The following is a 17172-nucleotide window of genomic DNA, read 5'->3' as shown; positions in this document are numbered from 1 at the left end:
AGTGGCAACTCTAAGCCTAAGAGTCAGATTTCAACCATAAAGTTCCATCCTTGGGACCAAAATGAAATAAGATCTAAGAGATGAATGATTAAGATCAAAGCTTTATACCTTTCATCAAGTTGAGAATGAGTCCCAAATGCCAGATCCACAAGCTCCTCCTTGATTCCCATCTTTGCAACAAGTTCCAACTTCTTGAAATGCACCAAAAACCACCCAAAATGCACCCACAAAGCTCACAACACTCTTGGATGAAGCTACCACTCGAAATTACAGTTTAAGGCTCTGAGAATGAAAGAGAGACGCACCCCCTCGGACTTAAGGTGCTTTAAATAGTGAGCCAACCTTAAAAATTAGGGTTTTGTAGATCCTGGACGTACACTGGACGTACGTCTTTAGCATCCACGATTCCTTATCCAACACTACGCTGGGCATACTCACCTGGCTGCCACCTTGCATGCATGGGCTGAAATGCATACTTTTCAATTTAGGAACCAATTCTGCCAACAACTTTGAAGTACTATAACTTCTTCGTTCCAAGTCCGTTTCCGACGAACTTTATATCCACGAAAAGGTGGCATGAAGCCCTACGTTCCTAGCCATAACGCAAGCCTTAAAACTTTTTGGATAAAACCCAAGACTCATAAAAGACCGAATCGTCAGATTACGCTTATACCCTTGGCCTCCGAAGACACAATCGAAAACTTTCAAAATCGGGTGTTACATCAGACGTCCGTTTTTGTTTGTCTTTATACCGTTGATCTCCTATTAACGAGATCTTCCATTCTCGTTTAGATTGTGTCTGCTAAAAATCGATCGATCTAAAATTCGATTTACGGGCTGTGCATTGCTATGTTAAATCTTAGAAAAATTATAACTTCCTCATATGAAGACAGATTTGGATGGTCTCTATATGCACGCTCTCGGTTTAACGTATACTACGAGTTTCATTTAGATCTCTAAGGCTAAAAAGTAGTTTATCAAAAACTCATTTTTTACGGGTTATAAAATTAATTAAATTTTCTTAATAAAAATTTATAATTATTAGTCAATTATTTTAAATAAATCATTTTAATTAAATTATTAATTAAGAAATATATCAAAATTTTAAAGTTATCATAATTTATAAAATGTTATAATACGATTTTAGTTATCATCATACAACGAATGAGAAGACAAACGGACAACAAGTTGCGCCGCTAAACCCTTCATTTTATTTATCATCATTTTAAATTTAACATATAATTAGAAATGTAAATTTGAATTTTGAAATGAATTGCCTAATATATCTACATGACACATGCCATAATATTAATGATGAACTGTATTAGAGTGAAACTTGACGAAAATAGATTAAAACTATTGATTTATTAGAATAGGGATTATCTCAGTCTGACAGAAGATTTTATCGTACTATAAAATTAAAATCTCGATTAAAAAATGACAAAAATACAATTATATTTAGATAGAAAATATCATGCCAATCATAAAGAATATATATGATTGAGGTAAGATAGAACCCTGCGTTATACAAAGAAAATATATTAACATTAGAGTAACATCTGATAAATGGAGAAAATATCTAAAATATCTAAAAGTTATAAAAAGATAATATGATCACTTAGACAAATGATAATGAATTTATCTTAGTACAATCTTACTGTATTCTTTTTGTCTAAGTTAAAGTTTTATCTTAATGCAATATTACTATATTCTCTTTGTCTACAAGTGATATTGTTTTATTGTCGTGTACTACATTTTTTTGATATTAGATATTATTTTACTGTAATGTCTCTATATTTTATTTGTCTGATGAAAAATGTTCACACGACATTTTTTTGATATTAGATATTATTTTACTGTAATGTCTGTATATTTTATTTGTCTGATGAAAAATGTTATCTTACTGCAATTTTATATATTGTTGTATTGAAGGTGGATGACCCTGATCTTACATCGATTAGGAATGAATACTAAACATTCATTATAAAAGAGTAGATATTTTCCTTGTCACAACGTGTTTTAAAACCGGTCATAACATATTTTAAAACCGTGAATACAACAGATCCAACAAAAACTTTGCAATTAAACATGTCCAGACAAGAACAATTCCAGAATTGGTGACCCATGGTTACAATGTAAAATTTTCTATGATTTTTCACAGATTAAAGTATAATTTAATTCTTTGTATTTTTTTATTCAAAAAAATCATGATTCTATAATTTATCCGTTTGCCATCTCACTCATTGTACGATGACAATTGAACTTGTTGTTTTTTGTATAATGTGGTTATATAAATAATTATCGATATTTGATATCTTTTTTATTAAAAAAAAAAAACAATAGTTTGATACTGAACTTTCCCTTTTTGTATATCAAAATTTTGATGTTTTTTAAAACAATTTTCTAGGTGTTTTTGGAGCTACCTGACAATTGTCAAAGTATGGCCAGGTATGCTCGCCACTTCAAGCTCCTAAACCAAACCTTTCCTTCGTTCTAACTCTAACCATTGTTGTTTTGGATTTAACCCAAAATGTTGTAATATGAAGTCAAGCCGGAACATTTGAGTTTGACTAAATTTGCATGACCAAGTCCATGAAAGTTTTATGGAATTTTTACCATAGGAGTAACTTCTTCCATGGAGGTCAAAACACAAGGCATCTTGACACTTGTAACAACCGGATGGAAAATGGGAGCGATGATAAGGTCTAAGGAATTTGTCTCTAAACCTTTCCTTCTTCTATCTTTGGGAAGGGATCCGTGTTCATTGGATCTTGTTCTCTCTGCTGCTTATGTGTGGACCAGATTTACCTCAAATCCAATCCAAGACTCCAAACAAATTAACTTCAGACATCATCATTGTAGCTAAATTCCTTATTTCTGAAATATAATCTGAGTACTGATGAGTTTAAGTCCAACAACTGCAACACGAAGCAAACTTAGGAATCTAAATCGTCTATCAGCGCATATGGTCTTTGGTGACATCCAGTTATATATGAACAGAATTCATGACTACACTTTCAGGTATCATCTCTACATTTCTAGAACTCTTTCATCCACTCAGTTTTCCTGGCCTCACAATATGATCAGAAAAGATGGTGACGACGATGTTTTGCAGGGAAGTTATTGATCGGAAAATGTTGCTGTAGATAGATACCGAATCAATACGGTAACATCATTAATTATTCTATCTTTTTCACTTATTATATAGTCAATAATACCAAATTCTTGTCTGTGTTCTTTTAGGTTAGAATGGCCAAGGAACATGGCGGATCACCAAAATATAACCAGTTAGAAGCAAGGAAGAATAATCTGACGTGGATCTTAGCTTTGAGTGCACTCTGTATTTTCTTCTACGTATTGGGAGCTTGGCAGAGCAGTATCTCCCCTACAACCCACACAGAATTCCTCAACAGAGTTGGATGTGAAAACGCATCGAAAGAAGCCCCTGATTCATCATCATCATCATCATCATCATCATCATCATCACCATCATCATCATCTGCGTTCTTGGATTTCGAAAGCCATCATCAGTTAGTGATGGAAGATACGCAAGAGATACAGAAGTTCCCAGCATGCAGTATGTCCTTCAGTGAATACACTCCATGTCAAGACAGAGATAGAGGAAGGAAGTTCGATCGAGATATGTTGAAATACAGAGAGAGACATTGTCCCAGTAAAGATGAACTCCTCCATTGCCTAATACCTGCACCACCAAAGTATAAGCTCCCCTTCAAATGGCCGCAGAGTCGAGATTATGCCTGGTTCAACAACATTCCTCACAAAGAGCTTAGCATTGAGAAAGACCTGCAAAACTGGATTAAAGTTGAAGGTGACAGGTTTAAATTTCCAGGAGGTGGTACTATGTTCCCTCGTGGAGCTGATGCTTACATTGATGATATCAGTGAACTCATCCCTCTCACTAATGGAACCATCCGGACTGCAATTGATACTGGGTGTGGAGTAAGTTTTTTGCTTTTAGCTTCCATTCTTCTGATTCTCAACTTCTTACTTACATCAAATTAATTAGCAGCTTGAATTTAGCGACAGAATCCAAATAAAATCCGTCAATAATGTGTTGCTCGTTATGTCAAGGTTGCAAGCTGGGGCGCATATCTGCTCAAGAGGGACATAATAGCGATGTCTTTTGCACCAAGGGATACACACGAAGCTCAAGTATGGTTTGCATTAGAACGTGGAGTTCCTGCTGTTCTTGGCATAATGGGATCACAGAGACTTCCTTACCCCGCTAGAGCATTCGACATGGCTCATTGTTCTCGCTGCCTAATTCCATGGAGTAAATACGGTATAATTTATATACGTACACAGCTAGAGTATCCCACTAATTAAAGAATTAATTCAGTTATATATATATATATATATATATATATATATATATATATATATATATATATATATATATATATATATATATATATATATATATATATATATATATATATATATATATATATATAAAGAAGTCATCATTTTACTTTGCCAATATTGATGTATAGATGGACTATATTTGATCGAAGTGGATAGAATTTTAAGGCCCGGCGGTTACTGGATCCTTTCCGGACCTCCTATCCGGTGGAAGCAATACTGGCGTGGTTGGGAAAGAAGTAAAGAAGATTTGAAAGACGAACAAGATGGTATTGAGGATGTTGCCAAACGACTTTGTTGGAAAAAAGTCATAGAAAAAGATGATCTTGCTGTGTGGCAAAAGCCGATCAACCATATTGATTGTATCAAAAGCCGAAAGTCACATCACAAGCCACATATGTGCAAATCAGGCAATCCCGATGAAGCTTGGTACGTAGCTATTTTCCCTTTTCAACTTTCATGCATAACAATCTTTTTTTTAACATATTTAAAACCTTATTAAGGTACAAACAACTCCAAGGTTGCATTACACCCATGCCGGAGGTAACCAGCTGGGATGAAGTTTCCGGTGGGGCCCTCGAGAAATGGCCGGAAAGGGCATCGGTTGTTCCTCCTAGAATCAGCAACAACTGGGTAACAGGTATTACAGCGGAGAAATTTCAAGAGGATAATAAGCTTTGGGAAGAGCGGGTTTCACACTATAAAGGCATAGTTGGTGCTTTATCTCAAGGGCGATATCGTAATATAATGGACATGAATGCATACATCGGGGGATTTGCAGCAGCTATGATGAAATATCCCGTTTGGGTAATGAACGTGGTTCCGGTGAACTCGCAGCCTGACACATTAGGGGTTGTTTATGAACGAGGATTCATCGGGGTGTATCATGACTGGTGTGAGGCGTTCTCAACTTACCCACGAACATACGATTTCATCCATGCAGGTGGAGTGTTCAGCATATATCAAGATAGGTATAATGAAAAACGATCTTTTTGCATGTTTTTTTTTGGTTATTGTTAATGATGGTTATGTGATCATGGCCGTTAATGATTAGGTGTGACATAACGGATATTCTACTGGAAATGGATAGAATCTTGCGGCCTGAAGGGACTGTTGTGTTCAGAGATGAGGCTGATGTGATTGAGAAGATTGAAAAGATAGCACAACGTATGAGATGGAATACGAAGAACGTTGACCAGGAAAGTGGACAATTTGCGATGGAAAAGATTCTTGTTGCTTTTAAGAGCTACTGGACTGGTGAAGATAAAGACGAGCAACATGCATGATGCTAAATCTGAATAGAAAGGGTATGTAACTTGTCTCTAATGTGTATTCTTTGTAGGTAGGAAGTGTAATTTAAATTGTTTTGAATTTGTTTTTTCCAACTGTCTAGTTTGTTTTGGTGCTTAGAACATCTAATTGGTAGGAAAAATGGTGGGAACATGAGAATTTTCCAATATGGGCCAGGGTAAAAATAGTTAATGCGCATATAAATTTGGCTGAATTTGCAAGTGTGATATGGTTTATGGTTAAAATATGAAATATGATAGAAAATATGAAAATTGAAAACAAATGGAGCGATTGAGATTCAATTTGTTTTCTTAGTTGTACTCCCATTCCTTATTTACCTATTTTTATACGATTATGTTAGGCCTAGCTAGATTGATGTATTGGGTTTGATGCCCATATGAGTTTTTATGCATTCTTTAAGAGCTTCAAGCTAGTTTTAGAAAAATGGGTGGTCGTAAGAGTGTGCCAAAGCGCATTGTCTCCTTAAGTACAATTTATGATTGGTAATTATATATGCATGTGTCATTCACTCATTTGATGGATTGATGCCATTCCGTCCATGGCAAATGAAAGTGATCGAATGGTAAGTTTGTGGTTATGGTTGTTGGATGGATGATGTTGTTAGGTAAGTGACAAGACACCGAAACATGATCACCATATATGTATCCTAACATATATTCAATCATTTAGCCTATTGTTGAATACGGAGGACCATCATAGTAAGATAAAATAGTTTTTCTTTTTGTGATGTTGACTTGTTGAATTCACTATCAAAATATATAAGAAAGAAGATTAACTGTAACATCCATCGCTAGGAATTAAAAACCTTTTTAAAGATAATACAATTTTAAAAATCCAAATTTAATTCACAGTTAAGTTCATGGAAATCTAAAAATGATCCCAAAACATAAAATTTTTAAAGTTGAAGAAATGAGGTTTTTAACAATTAAAGTATCAACAATATTTGTTTAAGCTCACCACACAAGTTATGGTCTTCTCAAAATCCACGCTAAGTCTTGTACATCACGACACTATCGTTAACCTGAGAACATGTCAAAATAGGTTAGACATTTGATTTGCCTGGTGAAAATACCCGATGTGGATTCATTTTGAGTAAGGAGATAGCAATATCACTTACTCAAATCGACTTCGGAAAAAAAATCATTTTCAAATATGTAGATGTATTATTACCAAATTCTTATCAAACACCATTTCAACATATCAAATATGTAGATGTATTATTACCAAATTCTTATCAAACACCATTTCAACATATTATGCCTAAAAAGATCCAAAGTCTAATAAAACCCTTTCTTTAAAATAAAAACACTTCCAAACGTTTTAGGGGCTTCATAACCCGAATATTATCGACACAAATTCCAATGTATATGGTTTTAATATTTCCAAAAGCAACTTATACCAAACCTTCTAAATAAGTTGGGATATAATAACTCAAATCAAGTTTAGCAAACCAAATCAAATAAGTTGGAATTTAATGTCTCAGATCAACTCAAGGGTCTACGACCCTAGCTAATCAACAAATCTCAAACTAACATTTGTTAATTAATCAAAATCATGAAGCAAATAGGCATAAAATGGGATAAACAAACAAAAGCTTCAGTGGTATGCAATATGCAACTATCCCTAACCTCAAGTTTCTCTTAGGAGTCCAATCTCACAAGTTTGATGGTTAGGACTTGAGTATGAATGAGTGTATTCAAACCATACACCATATAGTCGTGAATAAGCGTATTCCAAATGCAATTAATGGGGACAATGTAAAAATGAGTGTATTCCAAACAAAGCATGACATCCCCTAACTTCCAGAATTAAAAAAAAAAATATTTATACTTTCAAACCCATGTTATCTTTGTTTGCGGAAAATTCTAGTTTATGAAAACATTTTGAGTACAAATAATATTTCAAAATAACAAAACCTTAAGGATATCAAAATCAGTATAGAACATGAGTTACAACGTAAAGACCTATCGGTCCTGAATACTTTATTTTAATCACTTAACATCCTAATCATATATAGCATCCTTAGCACTACTATCTGTGATGCATATAAATTTGAATGAGTCAGATTTGAGAACATGGTGAGACACATAGGGTTTTCCTTATATTAATTATAAAAAGTAACTATGATAATATTACATATAATTAATGTTTATCATATTTAATTATGGTAGTATTTTGTTATAATTAATACTTCAATTAACATTTTTTATATGTGTCGTAAGGGCATATATTAGAAAATCTCTCTCTCTCTCTCTATGTGTGTGTGTGTTATATATATATATATATATATATATATATATATATATATATATATATATATATATATATATATATATATATATATATATATATATATATATATACACACACACACCGAGTTAGGGTCAATGAACAGGAAAACAAAGTGTAATTGAGTTAGTTTTCTCAATAAATAAGAGAGTTATTCTGATCATCTTTTCTTCCAAGTTATTGTTTCCGATTCTTGAGATTGTACGTGGTATAAGTATAGGTTTCGGTTAAAAGTGGTTCAATGGTGTTTTGTTTTTGTGGCACTAACAATAAATCAGTAATATGTTGTGCCGGAATACATGTGATTTTGAAATTTCCTGCATATTGTATATTATGTAATGCTGATTAATGACTTGCATACAGTCTTCTGTTTATAAGGCTAATGACTTGTGTTTACTGATTTCATAGAGTACAAGCATATGGTGGAGGTTGTTGAATCAATATTCTTAAAACCAATTATTTCACATGAGTGGTGCAGCCTCCTTGATACCAAATTTGATTCTGAAGCTATGTATTATAGCGAGCTCACTATTTTATATTTGATTGATCAAGTTTACAAACCTTTTATTATATTTCTTAGTATTATTTTTTTTGTTTATAATCAATGATTAAAGAAGCACTTGAGCGTATTATACACAAAGAGAGGGTGACGTGCAATAATGTAGCAATTCTTTATTCTACCACCACCACATGTCTATTATATGCTATTGTAATGATGATGCACATCTTCATCTTCTTTTTTGTGTAAAAAAAAGTCAAATTAATCGACTGAATAAGCCTACAATATTACAATTTCTTTGATCTCATTCGAGCTATCTATATCCGAATGAAAAGGAATGGCTCTATAATGCATGTTGTGGGTAATGTCATTGGAAGATGGTTGACAAGACCAGTAAAAAGAAGGCGAAAAGGATAAATCATTCTAAGCCATAATCGAAAGCCATGATGGTTTATTGGGTCCGGTGGGGCGTATTGCAGGATTGTAAGAATAGTGGTTCAACGGTCGAGTACTTGCGAGGGGAGGACGTATGTGGTGGCGAAGTCAAAACTTACCGACAGGGTGTTGTTGTGGGACGGTGGTGGGGACGTTTATTTAGATTGGAGGAAATATGACCATTAATTTAAAGAGAGTGATAATGAGATGTGGGAAGAAAGTGTTGAAGGAAATCATTAATCGTAATTAAAGGGCTTACTTAAATGCAAAAGGATTCCGGATTGTTCTATGTAAAGACATGGTTCAGTTATTTACACGATTTACACAAGTTTGGAGTTTTCTACGTGAGGATGGTATTCTAAAAAAATATTTACCAAAGTCTCATTGTTTTAAAATTATTTACAAAATTATTGCAAGAGGTGATTTTATGAGGCCCATGTGTTATAAGAAAATAAAAACCAAATAAACCCGACCCGACGTCTTTTTTTTTTTTAAAAAAAGAAGCTTTAACTCATGAGAGATGGGTTTTGTCGGCGGCACTACATAGGATGATGCGAAGGGTCATCATTGTGTGTTTGGGCGGGGTATGGTAGTTCGCTGGTATTACAGGACTCTTCGGAATGACAATTGTTACTAGTTGCTTAAAGTCTTGATGCACGAATTGATGGTTTCCGACCACTGTCATGTTTCCAGTCACCACCATTTTTCCGACAATAAAACTCTCATAAAGAAATTACGGTTGAATAACTAAAAAACAGTAAACAAAAACACTACCGATAGCATCAATAGAATGTCTAGAAAGACAATATGATTGACATTACCAAGGAACATATATGCCTCTTAATTTGCAAGTCTATTATTCTCATACAAGTAGCTTTGGAAGTTTTACAAAGAACATGCCTTAAATGAACATTACAAAACTATGGGTTAGCTTAAAATTATATTTTTCTAAGCTAGCTCTTAGGGCCCACAATTTTAAAGGGTCAATATTCTCCAAACTCAACAAAATATTAATATATCTCAGATCTCATTAGTCCGTTGTTGATTGTAGGATTGGTCACACTACAATGAGCAATCTTGACTCTTGAAGATGAAACACATGTGGTACATCAGTGTGATCTTGAAAACTCAAACGCCGCATTTATCTTCTATTATTCTATCTTAATTCTCAGTTGTTCAAATCATTAACGCCAGACGATATGTGTTTCACTTCTGTATAGATTTTGCCTTTGGAATTTTTGAATTTGGGTTGGAACGAACTCAAGGAAGTAGTCAGAGAGTCAAGGTTGTGAAGCAGCAGATATTTCCATTAATCCATTAATTCCAGTATTCTGTATGTTCATTTGTAGTTGTCTTGGTGATTCACAAATTAACTCCGCCATTTATAAACTTTTTAGTTTATTATTATAATGTCCCATTTTCACAACCAAAAAATTTCATTTTATTTTAGTAGAGCTTCTCATTTATAAATTCATTTTAAATAATAAAAGATATAATTCCGCAATTTATAAACTTTTTAGTTTATTATTGTAACGTCCCATTTTCACAACAAAAAATTTTCATTTTATTTATGTAGAGCTTCCCATTTATAAATGCGTTTTAAAGAAAACCGTTTAATCTAAATACATTTATTGAAATCCGAGTAATATTAAAGCTCAAAATCTTTATTGTTGCTGATGAATGCGTATAGTCACGCCTTTGCCTCCTAGGACGACCGATGATACCTGAAACAATAAACAATTAAGTAAGCACAAAGCTTAGTGAGTTTCCCCCAAAATACCTCATATGATAAACATACAAGCATGCATTGGGTCCACTCAACCTTCAGGCTGGAATACCCAAGGTTTGTTGGCATACCGCTTCAACCCAACTGCTATTTCCGAGCCTCCGTGCCTACGGCTTACAGCCGGCCCGCACCGGGTATCTTGGCCTATAGCACAAAGCAAGACCGCCTCAACCCACTACTACCATATGTCGACATATAAACAATTAGGATCAAGTAGGCACATAATACATGAAAACAGCAATGATACAACTCACTACTGCCTACTAGTCCTCTTATAACACACAGTCCCGCTACCAGCTAACCTCCATGAAATGTGTAACCACAAGTAACTACAGGTGAGATAGCCACTCGAACAGATGATCCTACTCTAGAGTCATAACCAAATAAGGAATGAGCAAGAAAGTCTAGATCAAGAGTTCTTAGGCTATCCTACATTACCACATACAGTCCATAGGCACTCAACTAGATGATAACCAGTAAGTACTGGGAAACATACAGATCTACAGATCACTACCACATAGCAACATCTTATATACCAGGATACATATCTAACAGATCACTACATCATAGTAACATCCTATATACCAGGATATAGATCTAACATATCACTACAGCAAAGCAACATACTAAATATCAACAATCCAATGAATGCATAACCGTATATACTCAGAGGTGAGATAGATACCTGGACATGTGATCCTACACTAAAGCCACAATCAAACAAGAAAGCCTAGATCAAGAGTCATCAGTCTATTCTATATGACTATATATACAGTCCCTATGACATCCTTTTACTAAAAATAACAAAAACTAGTGGGTCAACATTGGTGCCTTCGACCCACTATACCATGAGGCGAAACCCACCTGAATCAAAGAACCTTGAAACACTGCGATATGATCTCTTCTACACTGCTTGCTCACGCGAATCCACTAACACTGAAATCAGACAAAATCTTAATCAATAGCCCAAAATCCTCAAGTTTGACCTAAGTTCAAACTTGGTCAAAAAGTCAAAGGTCAACGGAAGTCAACAAAAGTCAAAGTCCAAGGTAACTGCGTACGCCCAACGTACGCGACCTGATCTTATTTATCCATTAAGTACTTTATCACTTAAGACCTTTTGTCTAGAGCTCAGATCTAGACTTAAAACATCAACTTAAGCATAAAGTTTCCACCTTTATGACTTTCTATGGCTAGAAAAGGTCCAAAAGCCAAAACCCTAACTTATTAATCCATTAAGACATCATAACTCTTGCATGGAAGGGATAGAAGGACCAAGATCACATTTTTATGGTTCCTAATAACTTCATAATGGATAAAGTTTCCAACTTTATCCATTAGAATGGTCCCAACAAACAAGATCTAGTCTTTAAGTCTCAAAGGACCAAAAGTGCATCTTTTTCAACTTAATCCATTAAGTCCAAGTCTCCAATTTTCAGATCTGAATCAATATGATGTTTAGATGGATAAAGTTTCCAACTTTATCCATAAAAAGGTCACAAACTTTCAACATCTAAATTTTATGCACTTAAAGTGACCAAAAGCTCATAACACCCAAAACTAGCTAGATCCAACAATCTCATCATCAAGATTCAAACTTTATACATCCAGAACAAAGATCAAGGTGAACAAGGTCTGGATCTACAAGCTCCAATGCAACCAACACTTCTTCAATGAACTCTTTTTTCTACAGTATGCACCAAGAACACTCTAAAGCACTTAAAAACACTTTTTTTTGCTCATAAGGCTCAAACTAGGGTTAGGGTTTCAAAGGAGGATGTTTAAGGGGTGGAGTTTGAGAATGGAATGGGTTTGGAGAAGTTAAGGAGCTTAAATAAGGCTCAAACCATGAAAACAGGGTTTGGGAACTGATCGCGTACACCTAGTGTACTCAATTTACGCCCAGCGTACTAGACTAAGCCTAAAACCTTCCTAACTTCAAACGGTCATAACTTATCTGTTTCAACTCCAATTTCGACGATGTTTATATCCACGGAAAGGTATTAAAGAGATCTACAATATTATCTAAATATCTTGGACTAAAAATTTCTTGAACAAAAATTCATATTTCATGAAAGAACCCGACCTATGACCTTTCCCATTCTACCCTTCGGCCCAAAACACAATTCAAAGGTTTAGATCTTATAACCATCATTGCCTCCTTCCAAAAGGTTTAAACATTACCTCCTTACGACCCAAAGCCTTTTCACAATCGACTTCCAGCCCATGACCCTAAAATACGAAATGACAAAAAACGGGATGTTACAGTTAGTGTCGGTCCCAAGCTTGGATAAAGGGGAAGGGTTTATAACGTTAAATATAGTAAAGGCCAAAGGGCCCCATATTTTTTGTTCGCTTAGAGCCTCTCAAACTGGTTGAGCTGCCCGTGACTATCATTTAATAGAGCCTACTGAATCGGAATGATTACATCTCCATACATATATCTAAGACTATTCAAGCAGGAAAATGATATGACATAAAATAGGGTTGGAGTCTAGAGAGAGGAAGATGCATCTTCTCCATGGTTTAGAAAGTAATGTCTCTTTCTTCCTTCACGACGGCTCTGATTTCTTCAGCAAAGCGGCGGTGTAAACTCTTTCCGCCAAATCCGATCCACCTAATTAGAGTCGGAAACAGAACTTTCATGCCATCGAACACATTAAACCTGTGAGAAACACCAAATTATGGAAAGATTCCTCCCATTTTATCCCACATTTTTCAGCTTCATTGAGTAACGATGACGTAGAAGCAAAAAGGGCATTTTAATGCTTCTTGTGTCTAGATTTTGTAACACCCCATTTTCTCCTTACAGTATAAACGACCAGTTACGCATTAAACTTTTATATAGAAGAATATTTAGGATAAATAGTCTTGATGATAGCTATAGTAATCGCAAAACCAAGAGTGTGCGTATAAAGAACGCCCAAATCTGACTTCATAAGAGGAAGTTATGAATTCTAGAAGTTGCATCATAGCAGTGTGCGACACAGAAAACGAAATTAAGATCAGTTGATTGTTAGAAAAAACAATCTAAACAAGATTTGAAGATCTCACTGACATAAAAACAATCGAGAACGGATATCATATCAGAAAGTTATAATTTTTATATGAACTTTAACAATCTAAGCTTGTTAAAAATATAACTTTAAAAATAAAATGAGAATTAGCCGACTTAGTCTAAATGAAATTTGTAGATCTCGTCGATAGCTACGTGCGCATATAAATAATGTCGAAAATGGAGCTCATATGAAGAAGTTACGGAATCTACAAAAAACACAAAATCACACATGTACGCGCACTGCGCGGCGTGCAAATACTGCCCAACATGGCCTACCAGTTTTTTGACACATGTCACCCTCTGACAGAAGCCACATCACCAACCTCGACAAGATACACGACACACATTTGTGGTGCACGACTTGCACCCCTACTATAAATAGAATTTTGCGATCTCTTTCATTTCTCACACCACCCTCACTCCATATTCTCCCATCTCTCTCTTTCTTTCTCTCTCTCTCAAGTCCGACCTTTGGTGTATTTTCAGGTGTCTAAGGATGTCCACATTAGTGAAGCTTGGAGGTAGTGGGCCGGGCAAATAGAAGTGCTCGGTATTGAAGCCCTACCTACAATCGGTTTTTGCTCGGATCCTTGTAAGCAATGTTTTAAAAACTGGTTTGCTAGTTGAACCGGTATGCAGACCGATTTCTGGTTCAACCAATTCGACCGTCTGGTCAACCAGTTTCTATAATTTTCATCTTTTTTCCTATTTTTCTATACATACATACATATATAAATCATGAATTTGACGTTTACTAGTTCAAACATTAAAAATATACATAAAAATAAGTTGTAGACCAATCTAAATACAATAAAATAATACATAACCATAAGTTTTAGTATTTTATATCAATTCATATACATTAAAAACAAAATAAAATATAATAGTGAAATAAAATATAGTTTTAGATGAATACAAACATATCAAAAAAAAACATTATAACATTTACCATATGTTTTTATTTAGAGAAAACTAAATATATTTGAAAAAAAAATCACCAAAGTTTATTATGCAAATAGTTCTTTTCCATGTGTTTTTATTCGGTTTAACTGGTTCAACCGGGTTTTACTAAAAACCCACCGGTTCAATCCGGTTCAGAAATCAACATAAAATAGGTGATAGTTTAACTGCTCTCTGCCTCGGTTCTCGGTCTAACCGGTTCAAACCGGTTTTTAAAACATTGCTTGTAAGTTAGGCTATGCTTCTAGAGTAACTTATATTTGTTGGATTATAGTGTCTAAGATCATAACTAAATTGGTATAAAAATATATTTAGAAGCAAAGTTATTTTTGGGTTGCCCTCAGAACTAATAATTATGTAGAATGACTTTTGGAGAGAGAGGTTGATTTATTGATTTATTATATGGTTAATCTATTATGTGATTAATGTATTAACTATAAATAGTATTGTTTAATTAATAATTAATCAGAAATTAATTGGAGTTAATTTTGGGATTAATTTAAAGTGCATGGACTTAAGATGTAATTGTTCAAAAGTTGAACAAGAGAATGATTTTGGATCCTTCCTAGGGTGGCCGAATTTTTTGCTTGCCTTTAGGGTTTCTAGAATGTTTCATGTGGATAATAAGAAAACTAGATAAATACCAGATTTGAAATAATATTATTTTATTTCAAATTAGGGTTTCTAGGGTTTTTCGATCAGTTATAAATAGGACCCCGGGGAGTCCTCATTTTCGTCCATACCTTCTACCAAGAGAATAGCTGAAATTCTCCTCCCCTCTCATCTCTCCTCAAGTTTTCTTGTTACTAGGGTTTGGATACAAACCATTGGAGGCATTAGATATATGGTGCTTGCTTTCCAAGGCTTTTTGAAGCAGGATTTGATTTGGTTATTTGTTAAAATAATCAAAAGGTATGTAAACCCTAACTTTCTTGTATTTTCCAAATTACCTAGGGTTTGCTAGGGGTCTTGATGTTCATAGTTTATTGCTATCAATAGAGAAAACATAGATCCAAATATGTTGCATCTAAACTTAATAGTTAAGTATTTTTCCATCTCATGCATAGATTTATAACCTATAAAACTCATCAATATTTATATTCATAGTCGTTGTTATATTGCTATACATAGGATGAGTTAACATCTTCATAAATGTGATTTCTCAACACACATATTCAAAAGTCAAACAAACAAAAACTGAAATATATATATATATATATATATATATATATATATATATATATATATAAAAGATTTATCAGTAATTCCAATTATATTGTTGATTGATCTAATTACACGAGAGGTATCTAGAATGGTCATGTTGGCTTGGTTGTTGGATTTAAGAAAGATTATATGCTGAAATGGTCTTGTCTCCCAATTTTCCTCTCTGGTTGATCCTTATTTGTTAGAAAAATCTCAATATTAATTGGGATTCGATAAAGATCTAGCTTTCATTACTAGATTGTCATAACGATTATTATAGGTTAATACTCGTTAAGCGCATTACCAACCAGATTGGATTGCCAGTAGAATCGCTCAGATGGTTGCCATGTAACGCCTGTAGATCCGGGCTAGTCAATTTAGAGAAAATAGGAGTCGAAAACAACTTTGCGACAAAAGATTATTTAGAATAAATAATCTTAACCAAGCTGTAAAATACATCTCAAGGGTTCCATACATATAAAGAACGCCGAAATCCGAGTTATAACGAAGAAGTTATGGTCCGTCGAAATTTTACGACAAAACCAGCACGACACCGGGAGACGTAAATAGTGAATTTACGATGGAGGAATTTTTAGCCTTAGAAATCTAAACAAAAGTTGTAGTATACGTTAAACCGAGAACATACAAAAAAACGAACGCCCAAATCTGACTTCGTATGATGAAGTTATGAATTTTCTAAGATTTGACTTAGTAATGCACAACCTGAAACTCGAATTTTAGATTGATCGGTTTTTGGTCTACACGACCTAAATGAGAATTGAAAATCTCATTAATAGGAACTCAACGGTAAAAAGACAGACGGAAACAGAGTCCGTATGTAGAAGTTATGAATTTTACGCGGACATTTAACAATATAATCTCCTCGTACTGTTAAATTTAATATCGGTCGATAATTAGCCAACAGAGTCAAAATGAAAGCTGTAGATATTATTTTTACCTACGTGTGTATATAAAGAACGTCAAAAACGGAGTTCGTATGTGAAAGTTACGGATTTTAGAAGTTGGAAGTGTGCTGTGCGAAAATGGGTGACGTGGCACAATCTTGGCCATTGCTTTCTCCCCAAGTCTTGCCACCAGATGGTGACATGTGGCACCAAGTTTAGCCATATTTCACCCTATAAATAGAACATCTCCCACCCTCATTTTCTTCACACCTTTCTCATTCTTTCTTCTCTTTACTCTCTCTCTAGAACCTCTCTTTACCCCCGAAACCCCCCCCCCCCCCCG

The 17172-nt window shown here is 34.5% G+C and overlaps 1 protein-coding gene across 1 annotated transcript; it reads left to right on the top strand.

Moving 5' to 3' along the window:
- The first annotated feature begins 2681 nt into the window (after positions 1-2681).
- LOC145091642 (putative methyltransferase PMT17) lies at positions 2682-5887 on the top strand. The gene is made up of 7 exons (XM_079029407.1): positions 2682-3021; positions 3116-3166; positions 3244-3960; positions 4093-4303; positions 4515-4812; positions 4887-5354; positions 5438-5887. The coding sequence occupies exons 3-7, from the start codon at positions 3250-3252 to the stop codon at positions 5667-5669; spliced, it is 1920 nt and encodes a 639-aa protein (XP_078885533.1). The 5' UTR covers positions 2682-3021; positions 3116-3166; positions 3244-3249; the 3' UTR covers positions 5670-5887.
- The last annotated feature ends 11285 nt before the right edge of the window (positions 5888-17172 follow it).

This window comes from Lactuca serriola, chromosome 3 (assembly GCF_051521515.1).
Source record: "Lactuca serriola cultivar US96UC23 chromosome 3, Lser_US96UC23_V15, whole genome shotgun sequence".
Classification (NCBI taxonomy): domain Eukaryota; kingdom Viridiplantae; phylum Streptophyta; class Magnoliopsida; order Asterales; family Asteraceae; genus Lactuca; species Lactuca serriola.
The sequence above is the reverse complement of the archived record's forward strand: the minus strand, read 5'-3'. Positions and strand labels throughout refer to the sequence as shown.